At 36.2% G+C, this 27,938-nt stretch overlaps 2 protein-coding genes across 11 annotated transcripts in view; both read left to right on the top strand.

The window, feature by feature from the left end:
• Nucleotides 1-18,891, top strand: part of LOC107697317 (E3 ubiquitin-protein ligase RNF19B-like) — a 21,119-nt gene extending 2,228 nt beyond the window's left edge. The window contains exons 1-11 of one of the 7 annotated variants that reach the window (XM_016498048.1): nt 318-390; nt 3,381-3,433; nt 3,525-3,767; nt 6,238-6,698; nt 9,324-9,526; nt 9,611-9,758; nt 12,669-12,831; nt 13,360-13,474; nt 15,539-15,670; nt 17,355-17,619; nt 18,484-18,891. In XM_016498048.1, coding sequence (XP_016353534.1) covers nt 3,615-3,767; nt 6,238-6,698; nt 9,324-9,526; nt 9,611-9,758; nt 12,669-12,831; nt 13,360-13,474; nt 15,539-15,670; nt 17,355-17,619; nt 18,484-18,682 — 1,839 coding nt within the window. In that variant the 5' untranslated portion in view covers nt 318-390; nt 3,381-3,433; nt 3,525-3,614 and the 3' untranslated portion in view covers nt 18,683-18,891. Of the gene's footprint in view, nt 1-317; nt 391-1,142; nt 1,217-3,380; nt 3,768-6,237; nt 6,699-9,323; nt 9,527-9,610; nt 9,759-12,668; nt 12,832-13,359; nt 13,475-15,538; nt 15,671-17,354; nt 17,620-18,483 lie in introns of those variants that run through there. The other 6 variants (XM_016498049.1, XM_016498045.1, XM_016498050.1 and 3 more) reach the window with 6 other exon arrangements.
• Nucleotides 18,892-21,483: 2,592 nt separating this feature from the next.
• The window catches only part of LOC107697321 (low density lipoprotein receptor adapter protein 1-B-like), a 39,748-nt gene continuing 33,293 nt past the window's right edge, over nt 21,484-27,938 (top strand). For all 4 annotated transcript variants that reach the window (XM_016498059.1, XM_016498058.1, XM_016498060.1 and 1 more), the window contains exon 1: nt 21,484-21,714. In XM_016498059.1, coding sequence (XP_016353545.1) covers nt 21,630-21,714 — 85 coding nt within the window. In that variant the 5' untranslated portion in view covers nt 21,484-21,629. The remainder of the gene's footprint in view (nt 21,715-27,938) is intronic.

Here is a 27,938-nt window from a genome sequence, read left to right on the forward strand (position 1 = left end):
CTTAAGCATAAAAGTATATTATTTGGCAGGGATGAATGGCAATACGTAATAACCTTGCCACTCCCTGCAGTGCTGTGATGCCCTGGTCAGACCTTCTGATTAATTATTACAAATTCTGCTCTTAGACAACGAATTTTAGGGAATGAAATTTAAAGCAGCGCTAAACAGACAGCATAATCGAGAGGTCGTCTGACGTGCATGTGATTCTGTACGTAAATAGCTACATGTATAATAAAGGTCCGTACTGTATCATTAAAGTAACAGTTGGTGTAAATACCGGATCACTGATGCGCTCGTGGCCCAACGCCACGAGAGCCTGCGCGTCCTCAGCCGCTCAGTGGGAGGAGCCAAGAAAGCGGTGGTGCTGAGCTGATAACGCGCTGAGCGGAGGTAAGAGACTGATTTCATTAAATTATTGTGCGTTATCTTTTAGTCAGAGGATGCTTTTCTCTTCCTGCGTTTATCTATTATAAGCTGCATTTAAGCATAAAAGTATATTATTTGGCAGGGAGGAACGGCTACGTAATAACCTTGCCACTCCCTGCAGTGCTGTGATGCCCAGGTCAGACCTTCTGATTAATTATTACAAATTCTGCTCTTAGACAACGAATTTTAGGGAATGAAATTTAAAGCAGCGCTAAACAGACATATTTCAGCATAATCGAGAGGTCGTCTGACGTGCATGTGATTCTGTACGTAAATAGCTACATGTATAATAAAGGTCCGTACTGTATCATTAAAGTAACAGTTGGTGTAAATACCGGATCACTGATGCGCTCGTGGCCCAAATGTGGAGGTGTGTCCTCATTTGGCGTCCTAAACGGTATTGCCACGATGCTTTCCTGATGAGAGTTATTGCTCAGTCAGGGTATTAACGGGATCCCCTCCCTCTTCAAAAGAGCCTGATATAATTGTAAACAGGGCTATGATAGCATTGCATCGGCCTTTGATATTTTTGGTTTGCCAGGATGTTGCCCACCTTTGCTTAATGTGGTTAAACAAGAAAACTGTTGAGTGCGTGTCCAGGAATAGTCCAGGGAACGGAGAGAAAGAAAACACACCGAAGCCAATCCAAAGATCTCAGCCACAGGATTTTGCTCTATGGCCAGAGAAGCTATAAAACACATTTGAGCTTTGTCTCATCACTGAGGCCCACTGGGATACTGCAATATACATGATAAAAGTATTTCTTTTCCATATATGCAAGAGACTGTTGGTGAGTATTATATTAGATAATAATGATATGCAATTAGATGAGCCATGCTGCCTGGCTCTAAGACATCATTTTAAAGCAGAATGTCCAATGCATTCTGTAATAGTTTTGATGTGTCATGTAATGCATTAAAATCAAACTTTGTACTCCCACAGCCTCCATTATAACGGTATAACCCTTTCTTCACGCTTAACGCTAGGTCCAGTGCATTTTAAAACCCTGCTTGTCAGCGTGTAGAATGACCTTGATATTATATGTCTTTCCTCTTTATTGGTTTCTGTTCTGTTGAGTAATGGGACAGTCTAAGACAAGACACAGACCCTCACTTTAATTACGTAATGCTGCCAGAGGGGGCTGATGCTGCTTATCTGAGATCAAAATATTGATCTTTAGAGGATCTTGATTTTTTTTGGCCCAGGGATTTAATACGAATTTCTAAACAATTTTCTCGACATTGTTTTTAGCAAGGTTAAGTGTAAGAAATTGTTTTATTATTAAGACCCATTACCACAAGAAGAATAAGTCATTGATTTTCTCTTATGACCATTTTATTTCTAATGACCATAACACTTAAAAGTACTGCTTTTTTCTAAGTAGCTTAATAGGCAATATCACTGAATTTAATTTGCAGTTTATTCAGATTTAATGATAGACCTCATCAGAATGTTTTTCCTTTGCAAAGCTGTCTTTGTAATTCCTGAACGAGATCGATCCTCATGATTATGCTTTCTTTTTTTATTATTATTAAATCATTTAGTGGTTTGTATGCTTAGACAGCAAAAGAGCTGAACAACTTGTCAAATGCAGTGTTATTTTAGTATAGTTTATGTATGATTGTACTATTTATATTTCATATTTTGATTTATTTTTTATTTGTATATTTTCGGTTTTCACTTTAAGTTAGTTTAAATTTTAGTAATTTTGTTTTGTGCTTTTGTCATTTTTATTAGTTTTTTAATAATTTTATTTAGCTTTCTTATTTCAGTTGAAGTTAATTTTCATATTTAAGTAATTCTAATATTTAGAACGTTTTCCAGCTAATATTTATATATTATTTCAGCTTTCCGTTTTCATTTTTTAATAGTTTTAGTTTTAGTGTTAGTTAACAATAATAGCACTGGTCAAATGAAATCAGATTTTGAAGCTAGATATGTCTGTTCAATTTTTAAATGCTTGAACATGATGTTCCTCTAATGATGTTAGCTGATGTGGTGTCTGCCAGGTGCATCACTGTCCATCTTCACATCTGGTTCTCCACAAGAGTGTTTCTTTTGGAAGAGAGTAGCATTAAGAACTGAAAGTAAAACCCCCATCCCCCACACTGGAGCCTCTGAATCCTTCCATAGGGAATAGAAGTCAGTCTGGACTATATATCGTCTGTCTGACATCTCCTTCTCCATTACATGTTGACTGTTGATATGAGTGTAATAGTGTGTGTGGTCCAGTTGGGAGATTAATTTCACACGATCATGTATCGAGATAAAATAGAGCTTAGACTTCTCCATTCCACGAGCTACGTTACTCCATAGCGCACAATAACTCCCTCTCAGTCAGTAAGTATGCAGTATGGAGGTGTCTTTGTGTATGGGTGGAATACAAGCCAGGAAATAATTAAGGTCTTTGGAAACATCTGTTTGTAGCTTATTAATCGGTCACACCTGGCTTGGAAGTGAGAGACAAGATGGAAATAGTTTATAAGGCTGATGCTTTTATAAATAATTATTAAATAGTTACTTGCTCATTTTTGTCCAGATCTGTTAATAAATTCATAAAAATTCAATTCATTGATACGGTGACTTGAATACACTTTTTCTATGATAAACATGTTTTTAATTTAGGATGTAGTTCAGTTTGTAGAATGTCAAATGGTGAATAATTTTCAGCAAAAAGCTGAAAATTCAGCTTTGCAATCACAGGAATAAATTACATTTTAAAATATATTAAAACAGAAAATAGTTATTTTAAATTTGAATAATATTACACTGTATTACTGATTTTACTTTTTAATCAAATAAATGCAGCCTTGGTGAGCATAAGAAATGTAATTCAAAAATATTTTAAAAAATCTTACTGACCCCAAAGTTTTAAATGGATGTGCACTGGGAGATGTTTTCTGCAGCAGTCTTACTTTCACATCCCATAATTCTGTTAATGTTTTTCTTTTCAGGGTTGAACATTTGTGGTGCTTTTGGATAACTGAAGGAACAGAAAACATTTCATGTGAGAAGAAAACAATGATGACCTTGATCAGGGAACTTTGTTGTGGACAATTTTCGTACTTTCTCACAATGGTCTCTTTGCCAATGTTCAGTGTCAGACCATAAGCAACAAACAGAGACACACAAACAAAAGAGGCCTGATCCGCTCATGCTGTTTTGGCTGGACTGTCCAGCTCTGTACAATGAAGAGACCCAAGCAGCAGTCACAGTCCCTCAGTTTTCTCAGCTTCTTCAGCCGAAAGCCCAAATCTGACCCCAGGATTGAGAAGCCCACCGGGACTTTGAACAAGGAGGAAGTGGCCATTACTCTCACGCCCAATGAGCATGAGCAACAAGTAAGACGACATCTTCATTTATTCTGTAACCCGTACATATGTTTCAGTTTAATTTCTGTATTCTGTAAGCAGTTGCTGTAATGCTTCATTTCACCTGGTAGACACATTATCATCTCACTTACTTCCAGAAACATCATGCCCAGTCAGTCATGCCACCTCAGATTGTTGAACTAAGTGGATTTTGAATGCAAGAAAGAAAGTCTAATCTCACATGTCTAAAATTTGGTCAGTCCAATCAGTTCACATATTCATTCACTTTAAATTGTCATCATCTTTCAAACTTGTATGGCTTTGTCCTCATGGAACACCAAAGGAAATATTTATCAAAATGTGCAAGCTGCTCTTTTCCATACAATGAAAATAAATCTACCCACACTGGACATTTGGGCCACCATACGGACCACTTCCAGTGGGGCACCAAAGTGTTCAAAATTACTGGAAAAATTATATCACATTATACCATTTTATCTGATTTGTTTTACAGGGAGGGTCTTATTTGTCCTTTTACCAAGAAACAGAGTGGGTAGACTGTAATTTTATTATTTGATAAAACACAATTTTCATAAAGCTACACTGTGAAAAAATTATGGTAGCAGCATTTTAGGGTTTAAGGTAAATTTACAGTAAAATCCTATGTTTTATTAACTGATATAATGTTAATATACCTACAGTGCATCCGGAGAGTATTCACAGCACTTCACTTTTTCCACATTTTGTTATGTTACAGCCTTATTCCAAAATGGATTAAATTAATTTTCCTCAATTCTACAAACAATACCACATAATGACAATGTGAAAGAAGTTTGTTTGAAATCTTTGCAAATTTATAATAAAAAAAAAAAACTTAATGACATTTACATAAGTATTCACAGCCTTTGCTCATTACTTTGTTGAAGCTCCTTTGGCACTAACTACAGCCTCAAATCTTTTTGGGTATGATGCAACAAGCTTTGATCATCATCAGAGGCAATTCTCTGCCATTCTTCTCCTCACCTCTTCACCTCTCAAGCTCTGTCAGGTTGGATGGGGGCAGACGCACATTTTCAGGTTTCTCCAGAAATATTTGACTGGGTTCAAGCCCAGGCTCTGGCTGGGCCACTCAAGGACATTCACAGAGTTGTCTATAAGCCACTCTTGCTGTGTGCTTAGGGTCATTGTCATGTTGGAAGTTGAACCTTCTTCCCAGTTTGAGGTTCTGAATGCTCTGGACTAGATTTTCATTATGCGATCTCAATATTTTTGCACACTGAGCTTTTCTTCTACTCTGAGGAGTCCCTCAGTCCCTGCCACTGAAAAACAGCCCCACAGCATGAGGCTGCTACCAGCACACTTTACTTTTGGGATATCTGCATATATGATCATGGAGCTCAACTAGAGTGACAATCAGGTTCTTGGTCATCAGTCTAGACAAGGCCCTTCTCCATCAATTGCTCAGTTTGGCCAGGAGGCCAGCTCTAGGAAGAGTCCTGGTTGTTTCAAACTTCTTCCATTAAGGGTAACAGAGACTACATGCTTCTGTGAACCTTCAATGCTGCAGAAATGTTTCTGTACCCTTCCCCAGATCTGTGCCTCGATACAATTCTGTCTCGGAGGTCTACTGACAATTCCTTGGACTTCATGGCTTGGTTTGTGCTCTGACATGCACTGTTAACTGTGGGACCTTATATAGGCAGGTGTGTGCCTTTCCAAATCATGTCAAATCAACTGAATTTACCACAGGTGGACTCCAATCAAGTTGTAGAAACATCTCAAGGATGATCAGTGGAAACAGGATGCACCAAAGCAGGATGCACCATGACATTGAGTGTCATGGCAAAGGCTGTGAATACTTATGTACATGTGATTTTATTCGATTTTTATTTTTAATAAATTTGCAAAGATTTCAAACAAACTTCTTTCACATTGTCATTACGGGGTATTGAATTTTGAGGAAAATAATGCATTTAATCAATTTTGGAATAAGGCTGTAACATAACAAAATGTGGAAGTGACAAATAGCTTTTCCACAAACTGAGGTAAATATATAATATATGTACAGTGCACAATCATACACATAAATACAAAACACCATCATGGTACTAAAATAATAACCGTAATTTTAACAACATGAAATATATCATAAAACCCTACTGTACATAAAAAAAGAAGGGAAAAAAAAACTTCAAATGTGAAGTGTCACACAGGCAATTCCATCAATTTAGAGTTTTTTAATTATAAAATGGCTTGTTCTTTTTCGCTTTCAAAAACTACAGTACATGAAATGCCTCATTAGGATTATTACAGTTTTTCCTCGTATATAGTAAAGGAACTTGCCGTTAACCAATTTAAAAACAGGTTTTTACCGTAGCATTTTTTACAGTCTTTTACCATTAAAATTACAATAATTTTTACAGTGTGGCTTATCTTCATTAGACTGAGAAAAAGTCATAACTTTGATTACTGCCCTCAGTCATTTTGTCTTTCCTCTCAGGACCGGGCTCACAGTGATGTTGGATTAGAGGGCAGTAGGGATGGAGGAGATCCTGGGAAAGGGGAAGGAGATGGAGTGGGAGATGACGAGGGAGGTGCGGAGTGTGGGAGCAGTGGTTCAATGGGTGTACTGTCCTTGTCCTCCTCCAGTCAGGAGCAGCTGCTGGAGCACCTGGTCGAGTGCCCGCTCTGCCTCCTGAGTCAACCACGCGGCCACTTCCCTCGCTTGTCCTCCTGCCAGCATCGTGCCTGCACCGACTGTTTGCGCCAATACCTACGCATCGAGATCTCAGAGAGCCGTGTGGGTATCGCCTGCCCGCAGTGCCCTGAAGCTCTGGCTCTGCCCGATGTCCGTGCCATCCTGGATGACGGTGCACTGTTGGAGCGCTTCGAAGAGTTTCAGCTGCGCCGCTTTCTGGCTGCTGACCCAGACACGCGCTGGTGCCCGGCGCCAGATTGCAGGTTAGAACATAAATATGACTGAATGTAGCATGATGATGAAGCACATCCACTATTTTACTATTGAATTTGAGTAAAGATCATGTTCCATGAAGATATTTTGTCTTTATCAAAACTTCAAATAGTTGTATCTCGGCCAAATATTGTCATATCCTAACAAACCATAAATCAATTGAAAGCATATTTATTCAGCTTTCAGATGATGTGTAAATCTCAATTTCACAAAATTGACCCTTATGACTGGTTTTGTGGTTCATGGTCACATATATGACATGAGAACAGAAAGAACATTTAAATAAGTGAGACTAAAGAAAAAAACAAAAAATAAACAAATAATAATAATAATAATAATGTGGTATAACCCAAACCAGAATAGCACAGAAGCGACTCATTGGTGCCATTATTGAGGAATATTTTTAAACCATTTGATTTACTCCTGCACTCAACATATTATATTACTTTTTTTTACATATTTTAACATATTATAACTTTATTACATATTATATCATATAACATATAACAACATATTATATTACTGTGCAAAACATCTTAATTTCATAATAATTTCTGGCATTTCTACACAAAGTTTTGGATTTATTTATTTTTTGCTCAGTTTTTAAATCTGTAATTTAAATGTAAAGTTGTAGAAAAAGTGCAAAGAATTTATAATGGCAGATTTTAACTTTAATTTGAAATATAATTAGAATTTTAACGTTAGATTATAGAACTAATATTCCGGCCGGTACTGGCAGATAATTATTTTTACACTATGGCCAATATTAAAATTCTATGCTATTTCATTTCAATAATAAAAAAAATGATAATATAATTGAAAAAATGTTTAAATGATTAAAAACAAAATTTTTATATCAGTTGTTTTAAATACTACAAGTGAATTTAAGCATCATAAGATTTTAATGTATGGTATGAAAATGGATATTCATTTTGAGATTTGCCAAAGATTACATTTAACAATGTCATTAATTAATTTTTTTTTTGTGAGTTTAAAGATTAACTTGAAGTGAGTGGACAACGACAAAAAAATAGGGATGGGCAAATAAGTTTCTAATAATGGCAGATACATAAAAACCTGATTATCAATAACTCATATGGTACCAATACTGTATTTTTTTTTCTAGGCACAAGTAGGTTAAGATTACTTTGCTGACATACTCAGTGGAATTGCTTACGAGAAACATAATTGCTAGTGAGAAGTAACTGTTTTATTTTTAATAGAATGAGTTCTCCTGGGGAAAAAATGTCTCAGAGTTGTGGTCATGTTCTTTTTCTGGTTGCTTGTTAGTTTCTCAGACTATGGTTTCCCCATAGTTTAGCCAAGGTGGTCTATCAGCTCTAATCAGCTTGACAAAAATGGTCTACTAGGTCATTCCCAGTCAAACCAGCAGGTAGTCCTGCTGATTACCCATCTAAACTAGTGTCAACCAGCTAAAAACCATGTGAAGCTGGTTTTTGCTAGAATCCTTGTGTCACGCACGCTGCAGCGTGAAGCACGTGCTCCTCTGTGGTGCATTATGTATAGTCCTCTAGGCTTGCGTTAGGTTTCGTAATGGTAACCAGATCAGGTTAGTGATGGGAACCCGTGGCTGTTTGCCATTTCTTGTCAACAAGATGGTATTAGGTATCACCTGCAGTCTCTCCACATGGACCCAAGAGCATCCTCTCTCTTTACTACTGCGACTGTGGTGCAAAATAATAACAATGATAGCGGTAGCCACCACCATATGTGCTAGACGGTGGCATATGCTCACATATACAATTATGTGTTTTACATATTGATTAATAGGGGTGTAACAAAGTGTTGTGTCACAATGCAAAAATGCAATATATATTGTGGATAGTGACAATATGTATTTTGTATAGTTCAATATTCTCATATAAATAATTATCAGCACACATACATACAGTACATCAAATATGGTAAACCCGGAAGTTCCCACATATGAGCTTTCAAGTTTATTCATTATTTTTAATTAGTGCTGTCAAATCGATTAATCACAATTAATCGCATGCAAAATAAAACTTTGTGTTTACATAATTTATGTGTGTGTACTGTGTATATTTATATGTATATAGGCCGATTTAAGAAATATATTTATATATATAATATAAATCATATATGTGACCCTGGACCACAAAACCAGTCATAAGGGTCAATGTTTTGAAATTGAGATTTATACATAAATAAATAAGCTTTCCATTGATGCCTGGTTTGTTAGGATAGGACAATATTTGGCTGAGATACAACTATTTGAAAATCTGGAATCTGAGGGTGTAAAAAAATCTAAATATTGAGATAATTGCCTTTAAAGTTGTCAAAATGAAGTTCTTAGCAATACATATTACTCATCAAAAATTAAGTTTTGATATATTTACGGTAGGAAATTTACAAAATATCTTCATGGAACATTCTTTACTTAATATCCTAATGATTTTTGGCATAAAAGAAAAATCGATAATTTTGGCCCATACAATGTATTGTTCGTTATTGCTACAAATATACCTGTGCTACTTATGACTCGTTTTGTGGTCCAGGGTCACATATAAATATGAATATAAATATAAATATTAATTAATTAATCTCCTTGTTTTATTTCTATCATTCTTTAGCTATGCAGTGATAGCTTACGGCTGTGCCGAGTGCCCCAAGCTGAGCTGTGGTCGGGAAGGCTGTGAAACCGAGTTTTGCTACCACTGCCGCCAGCTGTGGCACCCAAACCAGACTTGTGACCAAGCCAGGCGTCAGCGTGCTCGCCACACTTCAGGAGCCAATGATGTTTCCACGCTCTATGTCTTTAACGAGGAGCCTGGTGGTATGGCACAAACATTGAGGGACTAACCTAATATCTGTTTGGTGTCCACCGGCTAAGATGTTTGCTCTGCTTTTAATCTTGAAGATGCAGAGGAGATCAAGCCCTGTCCACGTTGTGGTGCCTATATCATGAAGACTAATGACGGCAGCTGCAACAGAATGAACTGTACAGTGTGTGCTTGTCAGTTCTGTTGGCTGTGCATGCAGGAGATCACTGATGTGCACTACCTCAGGTACACACACAAACACAATACACACAGTCATCAAGTTACAGTAAGAGTAGTCACAAGTAGCCAGATCTTTGACTAATGGCTAAGGTCTGGTCTGCATTGTAGTTTATTTTGTGTAAAAATGCTTACTTAGACAGGACGAGACATGTAAAGTGACCAACCACAGGTCAGTTTGGTTTTTACAAATTTTAAGAGTGGGTTTATTTGAAATACACTACCGTTCAAATGTTTTGGGGTAAGTAAGATTTTAAAAAAAATAAATAAATAAATAACAAGGATGCATTTAATTGATCAAAAAGACACTGTAAATGCATTTATAATGTTATTTCTATTTCAAATAAATGCTGTTCTTTTGAACTTTGTATTTATCAAAGAATCCTTCAAATACAAGTATCATGGTTTCCATAAAAATATAAAGCAACACAACTGTTTTCAAATGATTTCTGAAGGATTATGTGACACTAAAGTAATAGTTCAATAATAGTGTGGAAAACACTGAAAAATAAATGAAAAATGTATAATGTTTCTGTCCCACAAAAATAAGTACAGATTATTTCATAGACATAAATCTGAAAATAAGGGACAATGCAGTTTTGATTGTGAATATCTAGTTTACTTAATGACTCTGTTTCAACTGTTTCAGAGATTTGATCCCTTTAACATTGAAAATGCACATTGTATCAAATCTGTACCTTCTAAATACTTTATGTCCAGGCGGACTGATCTAAAAACAACTGCGCTACCTTTGCAAGTCATATTAGTCAGAATTGTAGAGTGAGTTTTTTTCTGAAAGTGCCTGCAGATTTGCAAAATTTGGTCTGTGGGTGTGCGTAAATGAAACTCTTATTGCTTTTAAATCTGCCTGCATTTATTAATTGATTAAGTTACTATAGGCAATTGTGCAATCTCTAATTACAGAATTAGAGAATTTATCCAGTGTGCAGAGCTTTCACTGCCAAATATAGGACATTTGCCTGCAAGCACATAGCCCACATTCATCACCAGCAGTCACCAGAGTCTGTGATCTGTTATTAAGCTACACTCGAACACATTCAGTCCAAGCTAAACGGGTAATTCTGCAGCAGAAGAATGTCAGATATGTTTTTCTGGCCCTACAATACTGAGTTTGTGCCAGGTTGCTTGTATTGCCGACTTCATGAACGTTACAGATTATCCGAGTTGCTTAATTACTCTTAATTCAGAGATTTCAGAGGTCTGATCTTTAAAATAGTGACTTTGCTACCCGTTTCAGTGAGCTATCGCTGCACTAAAGCTGATTTCTGATAGATTTTTCCATTCTTGGATGCTGGCCAGCACCGACTTTCATCAATTAATCAGTACAAATCTCTGTTCATATTTCCCTTTCCATGCAACCCAACCCCCACGATTTGCCAGAAGCAGGGTTCTTAATTTAATGAACACCCCATTCTGCTGGGCTCCAGTCGGGCGGAGACAGATTTTTATAAAATGACAGATACATAAATAATTCTGTCATCCTTTACTCACCCTCATGTCATTCCAAACCTGTATGCCTTTATTTCTTCTGTGGAAGACAAAAGAAGATATTTTGAATAATGTCTGATGTCTGAGTTTTTTATTTGTTATGTTTTTCAGCGGGTCAGTGTTGTTTTGAAACCTTTGATTTTCACGTTTTTCAAAATATATTCTTTCCTGCCCACGAGGCATTTGGCGCCAACATACAGCGTCGTAGTGCTACGGGCGTCCCGAGTTTGAATCCTGGCTTGAGTACCTTTCCCGATCCCGCCCCCCTCTCTCTCCCACTTCACTTCCTGTCAGATATAAACTGTCCTATCATCATAAAGGCAAAAATGCCAAAAAAGAGAAAATATATTCTTTATGTTTCACAGAAGAAATAAAGTCACACAAGTTTGGAATGACATGACGGTGATTAAATGTTTTTATTTTTGGGTTGAACTATCGCTTTAAGACAAGACAACACATGTCTAATTCTGTCGTGTGACACCACATTTGTGTTAATGTCCTTTTTTCCAACAAAAAGGCGACATTTGAAGCATTGACACAGAGTGTATTTACTAAAGTTAAATAAAAAAATATTGTGTCACCACTTGCAAAATTTTAACGATAATTAGCATTTCTATCAGCTATATATGTAAACATTGATGTGCTAAACCTTTTTCGCAAATAAAAACCATGGATGGAAATTTGGTTATTGTTATAAGATGATAATCAGCATTCATCAGTAATAAAGTGTTGTGTTCAAATATTTACTTCAGATTGGCTTTTAAAGGGGTAGTTCACCCAAAAATGAAAATTCTGTCATTAATTACTGACCCTCATGTTGTTTCAGACCTGTAAGACCTTCGTTCATCTTCGGAACACAAATAATGATATTTTTGATGAAATCGAGAGCTTTCTGACCCTCACAGACAGCAACACAACTACCACACTCAGGCCCAGAAAGATAGTGAGGGACATCGTTAAAATAGTCCATGTGACATCAGTGCTTGTACCGTAATTTTATGAAGCTACAAGAATAGCTTTTGTGCGCAAAGTTTTGTCCTTACTGCCTTTCATAAAAAATATCTTAATTTGTGTTGAACGAAGGACTTACAGGTTTGGAACGACATGAGGGTGAGTAATTAATAACAGAATTTTTATTTTTGGGTGAACTATCCCTTTAAGCTAGTAGCCTGTAATACTTTACCACACAGAACAGAACAGGAAGTGACATTGACCGTAGAGGATCGTAATTCACCCAGGCGGTGCATGAGGCTAATCGAGGATGAGATCATAAAATATTGATTCAATGAGACAGTGTGCGTGTCTGGCTTTTATTGGCTAATATTCCTTGTCTTGTCTTTAACCTCATGTCATTTACATGCCACAGCTATATGAGTGTATGAAAAATACTTTCATTTATCTTCCTCACAGTCCCTCAGGCTGCACTTTCTGGGGAAAGAAGCCATGGTCGCAGACCCGCAAGGTTTTGTGGCAGGTCGGCATGCTGCTCGGGGCTCCGGTGGTGATCTCACTCATAGCAGGCATTGCGATACCAGTCATCATTGTGGGCATCCCGATTTATATGGGCCGCAAGGTAAAGACCTAAAGTTTGCTGCATTATTATGTCCTCTCTTTGATGAAATGGATCCAGTGACCGTTAAATAGCTCTGGGATGATAATAAGACAAGGTCATGCCCTTGGCTGTATGCTCATTATAAGAAAAGTGCTGCCGAATGCATATATGTAAATTTATGTAAATCCACCAGACCTGTCTCCTTCAAACCGCTGGTAAATGTGATATAGAAAATGTTTGCAAAGAAGGTAGAGAGTTTCACTGTGCCATTATTTTATGGATGCCATTATGCTCTTCAGGACCCCAAGAATCAACACCAGATATATTACCTCTTTAAAATCACCATGAAATCAAAATGGACAATTCTTATTCTCTTATGGAATATCACAATGTTTATTATAAATGATTTATCCATGAACATCATTATTATTTCAAATTTGCACGCCCTGATAATCTTCCAAAAAAAAAAAGTGAAAAGACATTTGTAATTTTACATTTTATGCTTGTATGCTTGTACAAACTTTAAGTTTGTATCTGTTTGCTTGCCAGGTTCATGGTCGCTGTAAGAAAAACAATATCTCAGGAAGTAAACATTATCTGACAGTGGCCAGTGGGGTCATGATGTCTGTTTTTGTGTCTCCAGTCATAGCGGCCATTACTGTGGGTAAGAAAATCATCCATCCACCTTGCTGGTTGCTTATAACATGATGAACATGTAAAACACTGTGGTTAGTACTTATTACTTCTATACATACTTCAATGCATATGTTTAACACAATGCACAAAGCTTTCTTTTTAATATTCACTACTGTCACTAAAAGTCTTTGTTTTTTTATATTATTGAATATGAATATGGGGAATAGGGATATTAAGAGGTCAAGGAGCACTTTAGTGGTCATATTGTTGGATTATGTCAATTTAAAGAAGCTGAATTAAGCATATTGATTGTTCTGGCATGAGTTCAGACAAATGAAGCTAATTTGCCTCTCAGTTGAGACATTGAATGAGAAAGGTAGAACATGTCATTTCAAACCTGTACAACTTTTTTCTGTGAAGCCTAAAAGGTCATCTGAAGCGAAAACAGGCTAAAATAGAGACATTATTCACTGGAAATTTAAGAAAAATTCTCTTAAAGGGGTCATATGATGTGATTTAAATTTTTCCTTTCTCTTTGGAGTGTTACAAGCTCTTGGTGCATAAAGAAGGTCTGTAAAGTTGCAAAGACTAAAGTCTCAAATCCAAAGAGATATTCTTTATAAAAGTTAAGAGTCAACCACGCCCTCCTAAAACGGCTCGTTCTAACACGCCCCCACATATCTACGTCACGATGTGGGAAGATTTGCATGACGCCGCCCAAATGTTCACGCAAAGAAAGAAGGCGTAACTTTTATTCTCGCTGTAGTATTGTTGCTGCTGCTGCCGCCGCCATGTTGTGAAGATGCTGTGTATTTCATTGTGAAAGCGAAACTACTTTGTTTGGAGCCCCCGCCGTTCTCAAGCCCGCCGCCGCTCACTCTAGCCCGCCGTGTATGATGCTGTGTTTCGTTGTGAAAGCGAAACTACTTTGTTTGGCCTTCCAAAAGAGGACAGAGGAGCAACAATAATGTACATTATGTGGAAAATAATGTGTTTTTTGAACCTTAAACCGCATAAACACATTGCATACACCAAATACACAACATAATGTTTTTTTAGCAACGTCATATGACCCCTTTAAGCCAGATATTTTCATCATGATTCAGGTGAATAACAACATATGCTTAAGTCAGTTAATCAAACAAAGCTATTATATGACTTTGGAAGACCACATTTATGATATTTTATTCATATTTCATATTGCATTTGCATCTGTTATAAAGCTTAAACGTTCTTGAAGCTTAAAAGTCTCCATTAATTGTAATTGTATGGAAAATAGCAACTGGACCATTATTAAAGGTTTCTTATGTTCCACAAAAGCAAGAAAATCATATGGCTTTAGAATGACTTGAGGGTAAACAACAGATATTTTGTGAGGGGTGAACTAATCATTTAACATCCATATTACATGCATTTAAGCTTACATATGTGCATGCAGCTGTTTAATTCATGCTCGCACATACACACGGCAACTGCCCAGGTCGTCTCTGATGACTCATCTATCTTCTGCTTTGGCATTCCTGTGAGAGCTGGAGCGGGGAGGGGAGGGGAAGATTACAGCAGTTGGCTGCAACTAAAATGTCAGAGCGATCTCCATGGCATAGCGTGAAGTCCTGAGCGCAGCACATTCACTACTCTGTGCTCTCCTCGCAAACCCAAAGCCTGTGTTCCCTCTCATTCTCCCCTCTGAATAGCCCTGTCTGTTCTGCAGCTCTGACCTCTCCTCAGGAGAGCCACAGAGGGGCCTTGTCCCCTTCAATGTCCTTATCAACAATGCCACTCTGTTCTTATCCAGAACCAGGAGGATCATGGCCTTTTGTCTCTCTTATTGTGTGTTGTCCTTGTCTTTGCTGCTAGCATTATGCCTTTGTGTATTTATGTTGCTATTATGTGCATTCTTGCCCTTTTTCCTTCTTCAACATAATTCATCTGAAAATAAGTTCACTTTTAAATGAGCTAAAGATGTCTGTGATTTGAGTATTTCATTATGTATTCTTGTACACTTATACATTTTTTCTGTAATTAATAATCATGAAAATCTTTCAATACCGTTATAATTAATTCTAATTTAGTAAATCTTCTGTGCTTGAAGGGGTGGGGGTGCCTCTTATGTTGACATATGTCTACGGGGTCGTGCCCATGTCGTTGTGTCGTAATGGCTGGTGCAGGCCACAAACTGAAACTCCTGAAGTACGGAACATACAGCTGGAAGATCTTGCCAACTGTAAGTCCAACTTCCTGAAATTTGGCTATATGACTATAGATTTACAGTTAACTTAAATGTTGTGCCACTGCAAATTTAACTACCTCTATTTTTTCAGTAGCCTGACAGTAGTTCAGTTGCATTAGAAATAGCGCTTTGTTTTTAACTCCAGTATCGGAATTAGAGGGTATTTATCTAGCAATTTAATACTGAGATTCCTATTTTTGTGCCAGAAAAATATGGCTGATATACAGTAATGTAGAGATAATATAATACAGATAGTAGAAAATACAGAAAGATATTACCCCCTATACATAGCTTCAGTGAAGTTGGCTATTGCTAGTACTGTAGCTGACTTGCTTTGCTGTAGTTTAACTACTTTTAATAGGTTCACTGTAGTACTTCTTTCTAAGAGTTTTTAGTGTTTTAGTGTAGGAGTTTTAAGAGTATCTTTGTTGCTGTTTAACCACACTGAACAGCTTCTTTGTAGGTAGCAACTTTTTGTTAGCTTTTAGTGTAGCTAAAGTGTAGCTTGTAAGATTATCTTTTCTGTAGTTGAATTACCTTAAACAGATACTGTAGTTAGCTACTTTTACTAGGAGTTTTTAAGTTTAGCTAACTACTTCTAAGAGTATCTTTGTTGTAGTTTAACCACCTTAAACGGATTTACTGTAGTTAACTACTTTTTACTAGGAGTTTTTAAGTTTAGCTAACTACTTCTAAGAGTATCTTTGTTGTAGTTTAACCACCTTAAACGGATTTACTGTAGTTAACTACTTTTTACTAGGAGTTTTTAAGTTTAGCTAACTACTTCTAAGAGTATCTTTGTTGTAGTTTAACCACCTTAAACGGATTTACTGTAGTTAACTACTTTTTACTAGGAGTTTTTAAGTTTAGCTAACTACTTCTAAGAGTATCTTTGTTGTAGTTTAACTGCCTTAAACAGATTTACTGTAGTTAGCTACTTCTTACTGGGAGTTTTTAGTGTAGCTAATTAATTTTAAGAGTATCTTTGCTGCAGTTTAACCACACTGAACAGCTTCTTTGTAGGTAGTTACTTTTTGCTAGTTTTTTGTGTAGTTAACTGTTTATAAGAGTATATTTTCTGTAGTTTAACCACCTTAAACAGATTTAGTAAGCTGCTTCTTACTAGGAGTTTTTAATGTAGCTAACTAATTTTAAGAGTATCTTTGCTGTAGTTTAACCACACTATACAGCTTCTTTGTAGTTAGCTATTTCTGCTAGCTTTTAGTGTAGCTAACTGTTTGTAATGTAAGAGTATCTTTTCTGTAGTTTAACCACCTTAAACAGATTTACTGTAGTTAGCTCCTTTTTACTAGGAGTTTTTAAGTTTAGCTAACAACTTTTAAGAGTATCTTTGCTGTAGTTTAACGGCCTTAAACATATTCTCTGTAGTCAGCTACATGTTAGTAATATGTGTAGCTTACCTGTTTAAAAGGGTAGCTTTAGATTATATATTTTTTTAGCTTAGAAAGCTACAGTTTCAACGATGCTTACACAACACTATACTGTACATTACGCATGACACTGTTTGCTAGAAAATGATCCTACTTTATTATAAATTGTTAATCACTATGTATTTGTTTGTATTTGAAACATTGTTACTGTAGTGCAGAAAGATTAGTTTTGTAATATTAAGCTCACAGTTTGGCCTGATCTGATGACATTTAAACTTCTCTTGAAGATCTTCTATTTTCTCATGTAGTCAGTGATCACTGGACCGGCCAGACCAACCCAGCTCTAGCCAACGGAAGTGTACAGGAAGTGAGTGTGAATGTGGAGGAAGTGATGCCGCTTCCCAGCACCAGTGTAGTCCAGTCTGGAGCAAAGGGCTCAGTTGAACCTCCTAATGATGGACATGTTGACAGCACTGAGCAGGTTGTTCAGTCAGACGATGTGGATGTAGTTGAGGAGTGTGCCTTCTGCAGCACACAAACATTTGCTCTGAGGTCAGCAAATTTCATGACTTTTTATTTTTTAATTGTTTATAAGTATTGAAGCAGTTCTGTTAAAATATAAACACTACTATTCAAAAGTTTGGGGTAAGATTTTTAATATTTTTTAAATAAGTCTTATGTTTGTCAAGACAGCGTGTATTTCAATAAAAATACAGTAAAATTGTAAAACATTATTTAAATGTAAAATACCTGTTTTATGTTTTAATATATTCTAAAATGTCATTTATTCCTGTGATGCAAAGCTGAATTTTCAGCATCATTACTCCAGTCTTCAGTGTCACATGATCCTTCAGTAATCATTCTAATATGCTGATTAAGAAATATTTCTTATTATTTTCAATGTTGAACACAGTTGTGCTGCTTCATATTTTATTTTATTTACTTTTCAGGATTCTTTGATGAATAGCAGGTTACATGAATCTTTGGTAACATTATAAATGCCTACTGTCATTTTTGATCAATTTGATGCATAAAAGTTTTAATTTCTTAAAACAAAATACTGACCCCAAACTTTTGAACAACAGTGTATTTATTCTATTAAATAATAAGAAGAAATGATGCTAAACTACTTAAGGTTTTCTTATTACAAATATTTTGTTCTCTTATACAGGATTTCTAATTTCAAAATGGTATCAAAATGGCCCTGACACATCTCCTCAGAAATATATCAAAATGTTTTTTAATATAGCTCATAATCATGTAAATATGTGTATTCAAGTTATTGCATGTGAGAATTGCATTTTTAATGTTTTAATTTTTAAATTATCAGATAGGATTTTTAAAAATTAGCATAAATCACACTATCAATAACGTAATCAATTTCTTTTTCCTAAAAACTGTCACATGTCTTTACAGCAGGGAAGGGACTAATATTGAGGTCCATGTGGAGATCGAGGCCCAGCCACGGGATGGCCGGAAGCCCAGTCTTAGCAGTATTCTGTCTAGCAAGAGCCCGTCTGCGGAATCGCTCAGCCAGCCCTGTGAATCTCTGTTTGCCTCTCAACAGACAGGGAGCACCGACCCCATGCCAGTTCCTGAGATAGACAGTGTCTAAGCAAATCCTGGCAAACCACTGCTTCCACAGCCCACCTACACTCCCACCGGGTGCTTCCAGCCTCTGCCTGCAAGCGCAGAGAGCCAGCGACATGGAAACCAACACACAGAGAGCGTGAAAGAAAAAAGAGAGGGAGAGATGAAGATGAGAGGCCAGGGCAGCTGCCAAAGTGCCACGGAGAGGATTAAAGACGATCATATAAACTCAAATGACCAAGCGCATGTTTGTCAACGAGTTTGAGGAGTGCTAATCAATTTTATACTGTGTTCTATAGGAAACAATGCCTATTTGGATGCTGGTCTGTTTAATTTATTCAATTAGCTTTTCTTTTAGCTGGAGCCTTTTATCTAATGACCATATGGTTCGTATCCCCTGACTTATCCGTAGGGGGGAAAAAGGAAAAAGAATTAAAGTACGGATTAATAGCATGGTTAATTCTGCCACAGTTGCTAGCCTGACATGGTATGTGACTAGCAACATGGTGAAATGCAGTAAGTCTTGTACTGCAGGCTAATGCTAACTTGGGTAATGGGCTTTTCCATGGTATTCATTCATTTGGATTATGCAATTTTTTTTTACATAACTTGCATTTTCATGAAGGAGCAGCAAAATCTGTCTAGAAATAGCCTTCCTGATTATGATAATCTTAGGTCAAAACTGATGATTTTAGGGAACGTAAACATCATGAGTGATGCTCAGAAAACTGATGATCTTGTTTCCCTCTGTTCACTTTTAGATCTTTATTTCTGCAGTAAAGGCTTTTGTTGTTGCTGCTGTTATTGAGTACGTAATGAATCAAGAGTTTAAAAGTCCATTAACTAAAGAGAGCACCTTATCTCAAACATCTACACTGACAGTTTCAGCTTACTAAGTAATTCCTTGTATTGGTACCCCAGAGCCAACAGTTGTATAATGTCTAGACTACTGGTATTTTTGACATTTAGTATCAATGGAGGAACTCAGAATGCTAGATCAGGCCTCTAATGCAAACTTTTACCCCCTGTCATATTAAAAAATAAGCAGCGGACAGCCCTGTCTAAAGTGTAAAAGACCTCCAGGAGTTTCCAAAGTTGAACCTTCATAGCTGTACTGCAGATTGGAAACAATGAATGGAACAGTATGTCAGTAAAAAAATTTGTATTGAATGGTGACTGGGAGAATTGCTATGTTTCATTCTCGTTTGTTCAATATTTTTTATTTTCATTTATTGGTGGGATGTTTATTTGATGTTTTATGTAGTTTCTACATTAAACATTTTTATCAGCATTGCTATAAGACACAGACAGAGGGCGCTAGAGCTCTAAAAACACTCTTTATCAATGATTCTGTACCTGCTGAATCTGGAGTCCAATAGGAAATCCAAGCAGTTCAGAGTTATATATGTTTAACTCAAAAAGGCTGTTATTTGAAATAATTTAGAATTTTAACAGAATACCTTAACTACACCAGACCATAAATATGATTTAGGGGCATAATATGAACATGCTTTATTTGTTGATGAAAATTCTTTAATATTTTATTGTCCATTGGAAAATGGTTCAGAACAGTAACAACATCATAAATTAATTAATAAATTAATTAAAAACTCAAAATAATAATAATATTTTATATAAAAAATAAGCTATTTCAAGAGAAATTTTAGGCCTATTTCTGTTGTAAACCCACTGTAAATTCAAGTTGTTGTTTTTTATTGTGAAATCATTTGTAAAAAAAAATAATTTTTTAATGTGGCCAAGCTTGTACCCTCACAGTAAATTTACAATTGGCATCAAATAATAATAACTATTATTATAATATATGATATAATTAATCTTATGTCACCACCCATCATTTGTTCTTTTTTATATAGCCTATACGGTGTATCAATTTTTGTATATTTCTATAACAGCGTTTTCAGTTAGTTATTTTTGTATATTTTATATCAGTGCTCAAGGTCATGACACTACAAGGAGTTTATTAGAAAATTAATTTAAAACTGATATTTACAAATATTCAGTTTTCAATAGTCAAATGTTATAAATCATAGTAACAGGGTTGACTATTCACCCAAACCTAACAAAGCATAAGATAAAACAAGAGAAAAAAGAATGTACAACCAATCAGCATTGGTCACTGATTGTACAGAACTATAACGTAAACATAAAATATAAGAAAGGAGAAAAAAATTACTCCCTGAAAGCAATTGTTCTTGTACTGAAACTATGATAATGTTTTTATGAGTTTTTTTTTCATGAAATGGATGGGAATGGGAATTATGATGTGATTGCTATATGCATAACATGGGGGCACAACTTCAGGTATATGTTCAGTTGTGAACAGTTGTTTACTGCACATACTCATGGTAACAGGGTTGACTATTTCAGATCATCCCGTACAAACCTAACAATACATAAAGTAATAAAAAAGAGAAAAACAATTATTTTCTAAAAGAAAGTTCACATCTTAAAAGTATGATGCTGTTGATTTTGAGGTGTTTTCATTAGGGTTTATGGAATTTTTAATAAGAGGAAACTGGTAACAGGGTTGACGCACAACATGGGGACACATGTTCAAATATGTTTTTGATTCAAATAAATAGATAACATAACTACATAATGCATAAAGCGATAATAACATATAGCCTATTAAAAGTTACATTGTTACAGTCTTTGTTTTCGTTGGTCACAAAATGACCATATGGTTCTCTCCAAGTTTCGCATGACTGTTCTTCTCATGTGATCAGTCATGAAACGTCAGCGGTTGTGTGTGAAGGGAGCAGCTCGTTGATCTCCGTCACTCGGGCAGTGAAGGGTTACTGTTACTGTACAGATACAGGACTGTGAGCCGGTGTCTATAGACTGCTCGTGTCCACTCGCTCCATTACTCGCTGCATGCTACTCTACTTTCCCCATTCCCACATTGAGCACCAAAGAAGAGCTCTGCACCTGCTCTCCAGACACCTTCCAGCATGGATGCGTTCAAATCCGCCGGGAGAGCAATAATCAAAAGTCCTGGAGTTCCGCGACACACATGGGGAACGTCCAAGCATGAGAGTGAGTACCTTCGTTTTTCTCTGTTTACATTTACTGAATACAGCTGCATCAGTGCTGCTGTTCATGCGATGCGGTGATAACACTGCCTTCCTGAAACTACCTCAACACCTTTTATTAGTCGTTTTACTGTTAAGATAGATAGATAGATAGATGGATAGATAGATAATGGAATTATATTTTCTTATATATATATAATATAGTTAGCTTTTAGCTGTCTCTGCACTGTTTGAGATATTCATCTGTATGTTTAATTACAGTTAATTCCAATTAGGAATTTCCTGGAGTGTGTATTATTATAGGATCCTTGCCTAATATTGACCCTATAGATAACAGTCTGGTTACTGTAAAACGATCTTTTTCTCACTTTTTCCCCATGTGTCTAAGAAAATCCAATTAGATCTCATAGATGTTACCACTGAACGGTTCAGGGTTGACTGGCTTTATGAAATGTGTTGAAACTTGGTCAGGCTCGGAGAGACAGCTGGCCACTCTGCAAATGAAATCACAGCTCCAACTTTCACACTTTCAGTGACTCCAAATCACACTTCATCCATTTAAGTTGTAATGATTGAATCAGTTGGCCGGTCCTGTCAGCTTTTGTTCTGTCAGGAGGAAGAATCGAGGGCTCTTGTATGGAAAAGAGGGCAGTGGTTTTATGAGACAGCCCGTGTCACATCAGCGGTGACAGGCAGGAGGCTGAAGCTCGACGTGCTGTTATTCTTACATGTGAGATGTGAAGTTCATGAGGCACTCTTGGGACAAAACATCCCTATTTCCACTTGAACTGTGTGCCAGGCTTACAGCTGGAGGAAATCCGACTGTCTCTTGTTGCTGAGAGTATGTATATTTACTAAAAACCAAGACAATTAGCATAATGAATTATTCAAATCAACAGTTGTGTCTTGGGAATTTAGATGTGCTCCCAGATTAAATTTTAATGATTGGATCTGTAATGGCTGTCTGTCTTTCTTTGTATTTCAGAGACAGAGTGAGTAGGATCAAGTGCACAAGGGTTAATTGTTGAGAACTTGACTAAAAAATAGCTTTTTGGTCTACTGGCAAGATTTCTCACAAAAGGAATATTATATAGAAAACTATCTTGAAGATGATTCAAAATGTCAGTTACACTTTTTTAAAGGAATAGTAAAGAGTACAAATTTGATTGACATTTACTCACCCTGTATGCATTTGTTTTCATCCGTTGAACACATAAAAAAAGATATTTTGAAAAATATCTCATTGGGATTCAAAACAAAGAAATTAATGATTTTATTTTGCAAGGACACATTAAATTGATCAAAAGTGACAGTAAAGACATTTGAAGAGCTCAGATGCAAAAGCCTCTGCCGTTTGACTCCTATGAGTAGGTTCAGGATTTATAATGAATAGGTTATTTTCATTGCCATTAAGTGAAATAACTGAACATAAACATATGACTCTGAGAAAAATGCTCATTTTAGAAGTAAATTTCAATCGGCACTTAGAGGCTTTTGCATCTGAACTCTTCATTTATAATGTTACAAAATATTTTCATTTCAAATAAATGCTGTTCTTTTGAATTCATCAAACATTCCTAAAAAATATGTATAGTGGTTTCCACAAAACTGTCTTCAGCAGCTCAACTCTTTCAACATTGATAATAATAAGAAATGTTTCTTGAGCAGCAAATCAGCATATTAGTATGATTTCTGAAGGATCATGCAACACTGAAGACTGGAGTAATGATGCTGAAAATTCAGCTTTGTCATCAGGAATAAATTACATTTTAAAATATATTAAAATAGAATTCACATTTAGAAATTCACATTTTTCAAGTTATTATGTGTGTTTGAAACACTCAGAGCATGCAGTTTAAAAAAAAAGATAAAACTTTTGTGCTTCCATACAAAACAACAGTGAAATTAATTAAATATTTCTGAACTCAAAGGGGAGCAGATTCTAGTACAGCAAACAAACAAGTGAATAATGAACTGTTTTTGTGCTGGTCTGATGAATATTCATGGGAGGCTGGTGTTGTCTCTCAAGTGTGCATTTGAAGGTCAGAGTTTTCACTGGCACTCATTAAAAGTGAAATTTCATGTTTTATGTTGCCAAAAGAGAACGTTCAAGCTAAAATATCACGTTTGGGCTCCTATAGATGTCTTTTTTTATTGAGAGAGTTGGTGTATGTAATGTCATGCACACAAAGAGAAGTCACTATCAATTCTCGTTGTGTCATTAAAATAACATTGACAGTTCCAAAAGTCACATTAGTTGCTGCAAGTGTTTGTCGCCCTTCCCGGTTTTTACACTGCAAGCTTTTGCAATTTCAAGTGTAATAACCCCTGGGTGAGAAATAACAGGTTTGAGCAGTAGCTTCCCTTCTTATCTAAAGTAGACATAAAGAAATAAACAAAATTGCTGTTAATACTCTACTATTCGATCATAAATCAGTATATCAGACCCTCTGAGCTGGTACAGTACAGCTTAAGTAAAGCAGACATTCTGGCTTTGGATGAACCAGCTACAGGAAGGATGTCAGCTAATTTATCACATTATTACCAGGCGCAGTGTGAAGGACATGGAAGTTACACTGACATCCGAGCAGTGGTCTCCATGTGTCATTTTCAATTATAAGAAGTGGATAAGGTGACCGTGCACACAGACTAACACACACGAACAACGTGGATAGAACATTCTTACACACACTGATGCACATTTGCATGCATATGCTCATGCACACCACAGTTCACAAGACACTTATGCTCTTTATTTGATCAAAAATGCATAAAATGCAAATAAAATTGTTTCTATTTTAAAATGTAATTAATTCCTGTGATTGCAAAGCTGAATTTCCTTTATCATTACTCCAGTCTTCAGTGTCACATGATTTTTCCGAAATCAATCTAATATGATGATTTGCTGCTCAAGGAACATTGCTTATTTTTATCAAATTTGTGCTGCTTAATGTGTTTGTGGAAACATTGATAATTTTTTTTCTGCATTCCTTGGTTAATAGAAAGTTCAAAAGAACAGCATTTATTTAAATAGGAATCGTTTGTAACATTATAAATGTCTTTACTGTCACGTTTGAATAATCTATGGCATCTTTGAATAAAAGTATACATTTTGTTTAAAAAAAATCAGAGCCCACTTTTGAACAGTAGTGTACATATACACATATTTATAGTGAAGAAAATTATTCTGTACAACATCGAATCAATGAATGAAGTGTGCATGTGAGCTCATTTTAAGGATGTTTTCTGTGAAAAAGCAGAATTTGTATTCTTTATCAGTTACCCTTCTCATTATTTTTGATTTATGGTTTCTTGTCAGGTTCTGTTGCTAGAAAGTGAAGGAGTCTTGGCTGTTTCGTTAACATTCCCTACATTTTATTATTCAGCCTATGCTTGTTTAATCATTTATCATACAAATTAGAAGCTAGTGTCATATATAGCATATTCTTTATATTCATTTTTAGCTGACATTTATTTTGATATTTCACCCATATTGATTTTGTTTTGCTAAATGCTTGCAATAAGTATGAATCTGCACCAAGTTCATGTTTCATTCATTTCTTCTGGTAGCTGGGGTTCAAGAGTATCTATTATGTTCAAGGTTAGCTGATAAGCAGTTGTTTCCTCTGTGAATTCCTTGTTTCATATGCTATAAAGAGGCTATTTTGTGTGCTTTCTGACTGCACTTGAGGTGGTTGTTAGATTTTTCAGATGGGAGCTCTTGAAATAAAGAAGTCTTTGTAGTCTTTTTCGACAACAATAAGCAACAGCATTCATACAAATTGGGTGAAAAAAAGCACACACACACAACCATTTTTCTAAATCAAGAGTGTGCAATGCTGTGTGAAAAGACCCTATTAGGTTTTATAAGGGTTAATTTCAGAGTGTGTCCAGCAATGGACAGCTTTATGAGACTGAGACTATCTTTCCTCTCCCTTAATTAGGACTCAATTCTGACCTGGAAGGCACATAGGGAAAGAGAGAGAGAAATAGACACACTCCTTTATTACTTCTGGCCTCGGTGACTCGCAAACATTGTTATTGTGATCACCCTCAGACACTGTGACAGCCGTGTGCAACAGCCTGTCTGTCTGCCTTTAGTCGTGTCTCAGCACAGGCCGCTCAGGTTCAACAATAAAGGTTGGAATTTCGTAAAAAAGGCATTAACCCTTATGCCCTAGGTGAGAAAATCAACCTAGCCTGTGAAACAGGACCTGAATAAACTAACAGATGTTCATACTGCATCTTTTTAATTAACATACATTTGCCGCTTGCTCAATTTACTTTATTGAAATGAAATAATTAAATCTGATTTAATCATGTGCAATCTATTTAAAGGGGTGGTTCATTGCGATTTCACTTTTTTAACGTTAGTGTGTAATGTTGCTGTTTGAGCATAAACAATATCTGCAAAGTTACGAAGCTGAAAGTTCAATGCAAACGGAGATATCGTCTTTTAAAATTCTGGCAGTTTAATGCCTACAAAAATGGTTGGTAGGAACTACAACAAGTTACTTGTTGTAGCGCTAGAGGTGGTTTAGCCAATCAGAACACACTGGGCTAGCTAACCAATCAGAGCCCATCGCCTATTTCTGAGGGAGGAGCTTCATAAAAGAAGGAAATTATCAGGGTGTTTCTCAGAGAAGGGACAGAGCGGTGTGGAATAAAGGTAAATTATGTGAAAAATCATGTTTTTTTTAAAACGAAGCATTAACACATGTACCCCATAAACACAATTAAGCCTAGAAAAAAAACAGTGAACCACCCCTTTAAATAAACAGAAGTTTCTTTAATGCATTTGCATTGGGAGTATGTATGAATACTTTTCATATTGTTGATGTAGCATTGCACATAGAAATTAGAAATCAGGGACTTTTCTGTTACCAACATGTAGAGGTGGGTGATATGACTAAACTTATATATCAATATGAGTAACTTTATTTCACGATAACGATATATATCACAATATATTTATTTTTGCTTTAAATAAGGTCTTTATGATATCAACATTTTTGAAAGCATATAAATTTAATAATTCTTGTCACCAGTGTCACTATCACAAAAAAACTAATACTAACCTAAATTTATTGAATTATTAAATTATTAAAGTTACAAAAGTGATTTTGTCAAGAGCAGTTAGAGATTTCCTCTCTTTTGCTGCTTGATTAACATGAATGACAGACAGTAGGAATATTAGACTGCTGTCACTTTAAGAGCTGCCTGGATCCAATATACTGTTACACATGTGTTTTCTTCCTCAGATATTTGTTTTCACTTAAGTCCTAAATTACTGTGTTTATGAGGGTACTTGCAAAGATGGGTATTTTGACACATACAAGTGTGTATTTAACCGTTTAAGGCCTAAAATAACACAATGCTCCCATGCTCTATTAGCACTGTCTTCACGTGCGCGCTTCTCTGACAGCGCTCAGAAACAGTCTTTCAGTGTGCGCACATATAGCAAAATTACTTCTCTTTTGCTGCTGATTCTGCTTAAAATCACTTGTTTTAAACCACTATGCTTAATGTGCAAACAATACGTTTTTGTGACCACATAGAACAGCAACGTCACTTGAGCGTGTAACTGCGATAGAGAGGATAGTCAAAAATCTCTACCAGTTGACACATTTCTACCGGTTAATCGTGTCTACCTGTATATCGCCAACCCTACCTGCATGTTTTACATGGGGCATTACAGTTTTTTAAAATTGCTTAGACACTAAAAGTGATACTTAAGGCCCACTTAGTGAAACCATTCACTCATATACCTAATCTTTAGACCAAGTCTGCCAAACTATAAGCACATTACATGCTTTAAACTCAGTTTGATATTGTAAAACAAACTTTTTGCAAAACTCCAAACACAGTTCTCTACATTACACACATCATTCAAAACTAACAGCTTTTTCGTTTAATTTGGGAAACACTGCCATTTTAATGCCACACTCATTTACTGATGACCTACACACAGCGATCATGTGTGAAAACGTCTCAGGTTACATATGTAACCATGGTTCCCTGAGTAGGGAACGAGACACTGCGTCCTCTAGGGGTCGCTATGGGGAACGCCTCGTCGTGACCCGTGTCTGAAGCATACATTGAAAAAACACCAACTCGTTGGCCGGCGACAGCCATGACGTCACTACCGGTGCTACTATAGTATAAATAGGCGCCGGGAGCACACATCATTCACTTCTTCGTCTGAAGCTTGCGTCCGCAGCATGGCAA

This window comes from Sinocyclocheilus anshuiensis, unplaced genomic scaffold, assembly GCF_001515605.1.
Source record: "Sinocyclocheilus anshuiensis isolate Anshui unplaced genomic scaffold, SAMN03320099.WGS_v1.1 scaffold1578, whole genome shotgun sequence".
NCBI lineage: Eukaryota > Metazoa > Chordata > Actinopteri > Cypriniformes > Cyprinidae > Sinocyclocheilus > Sinocyclocheilus anshuiensis.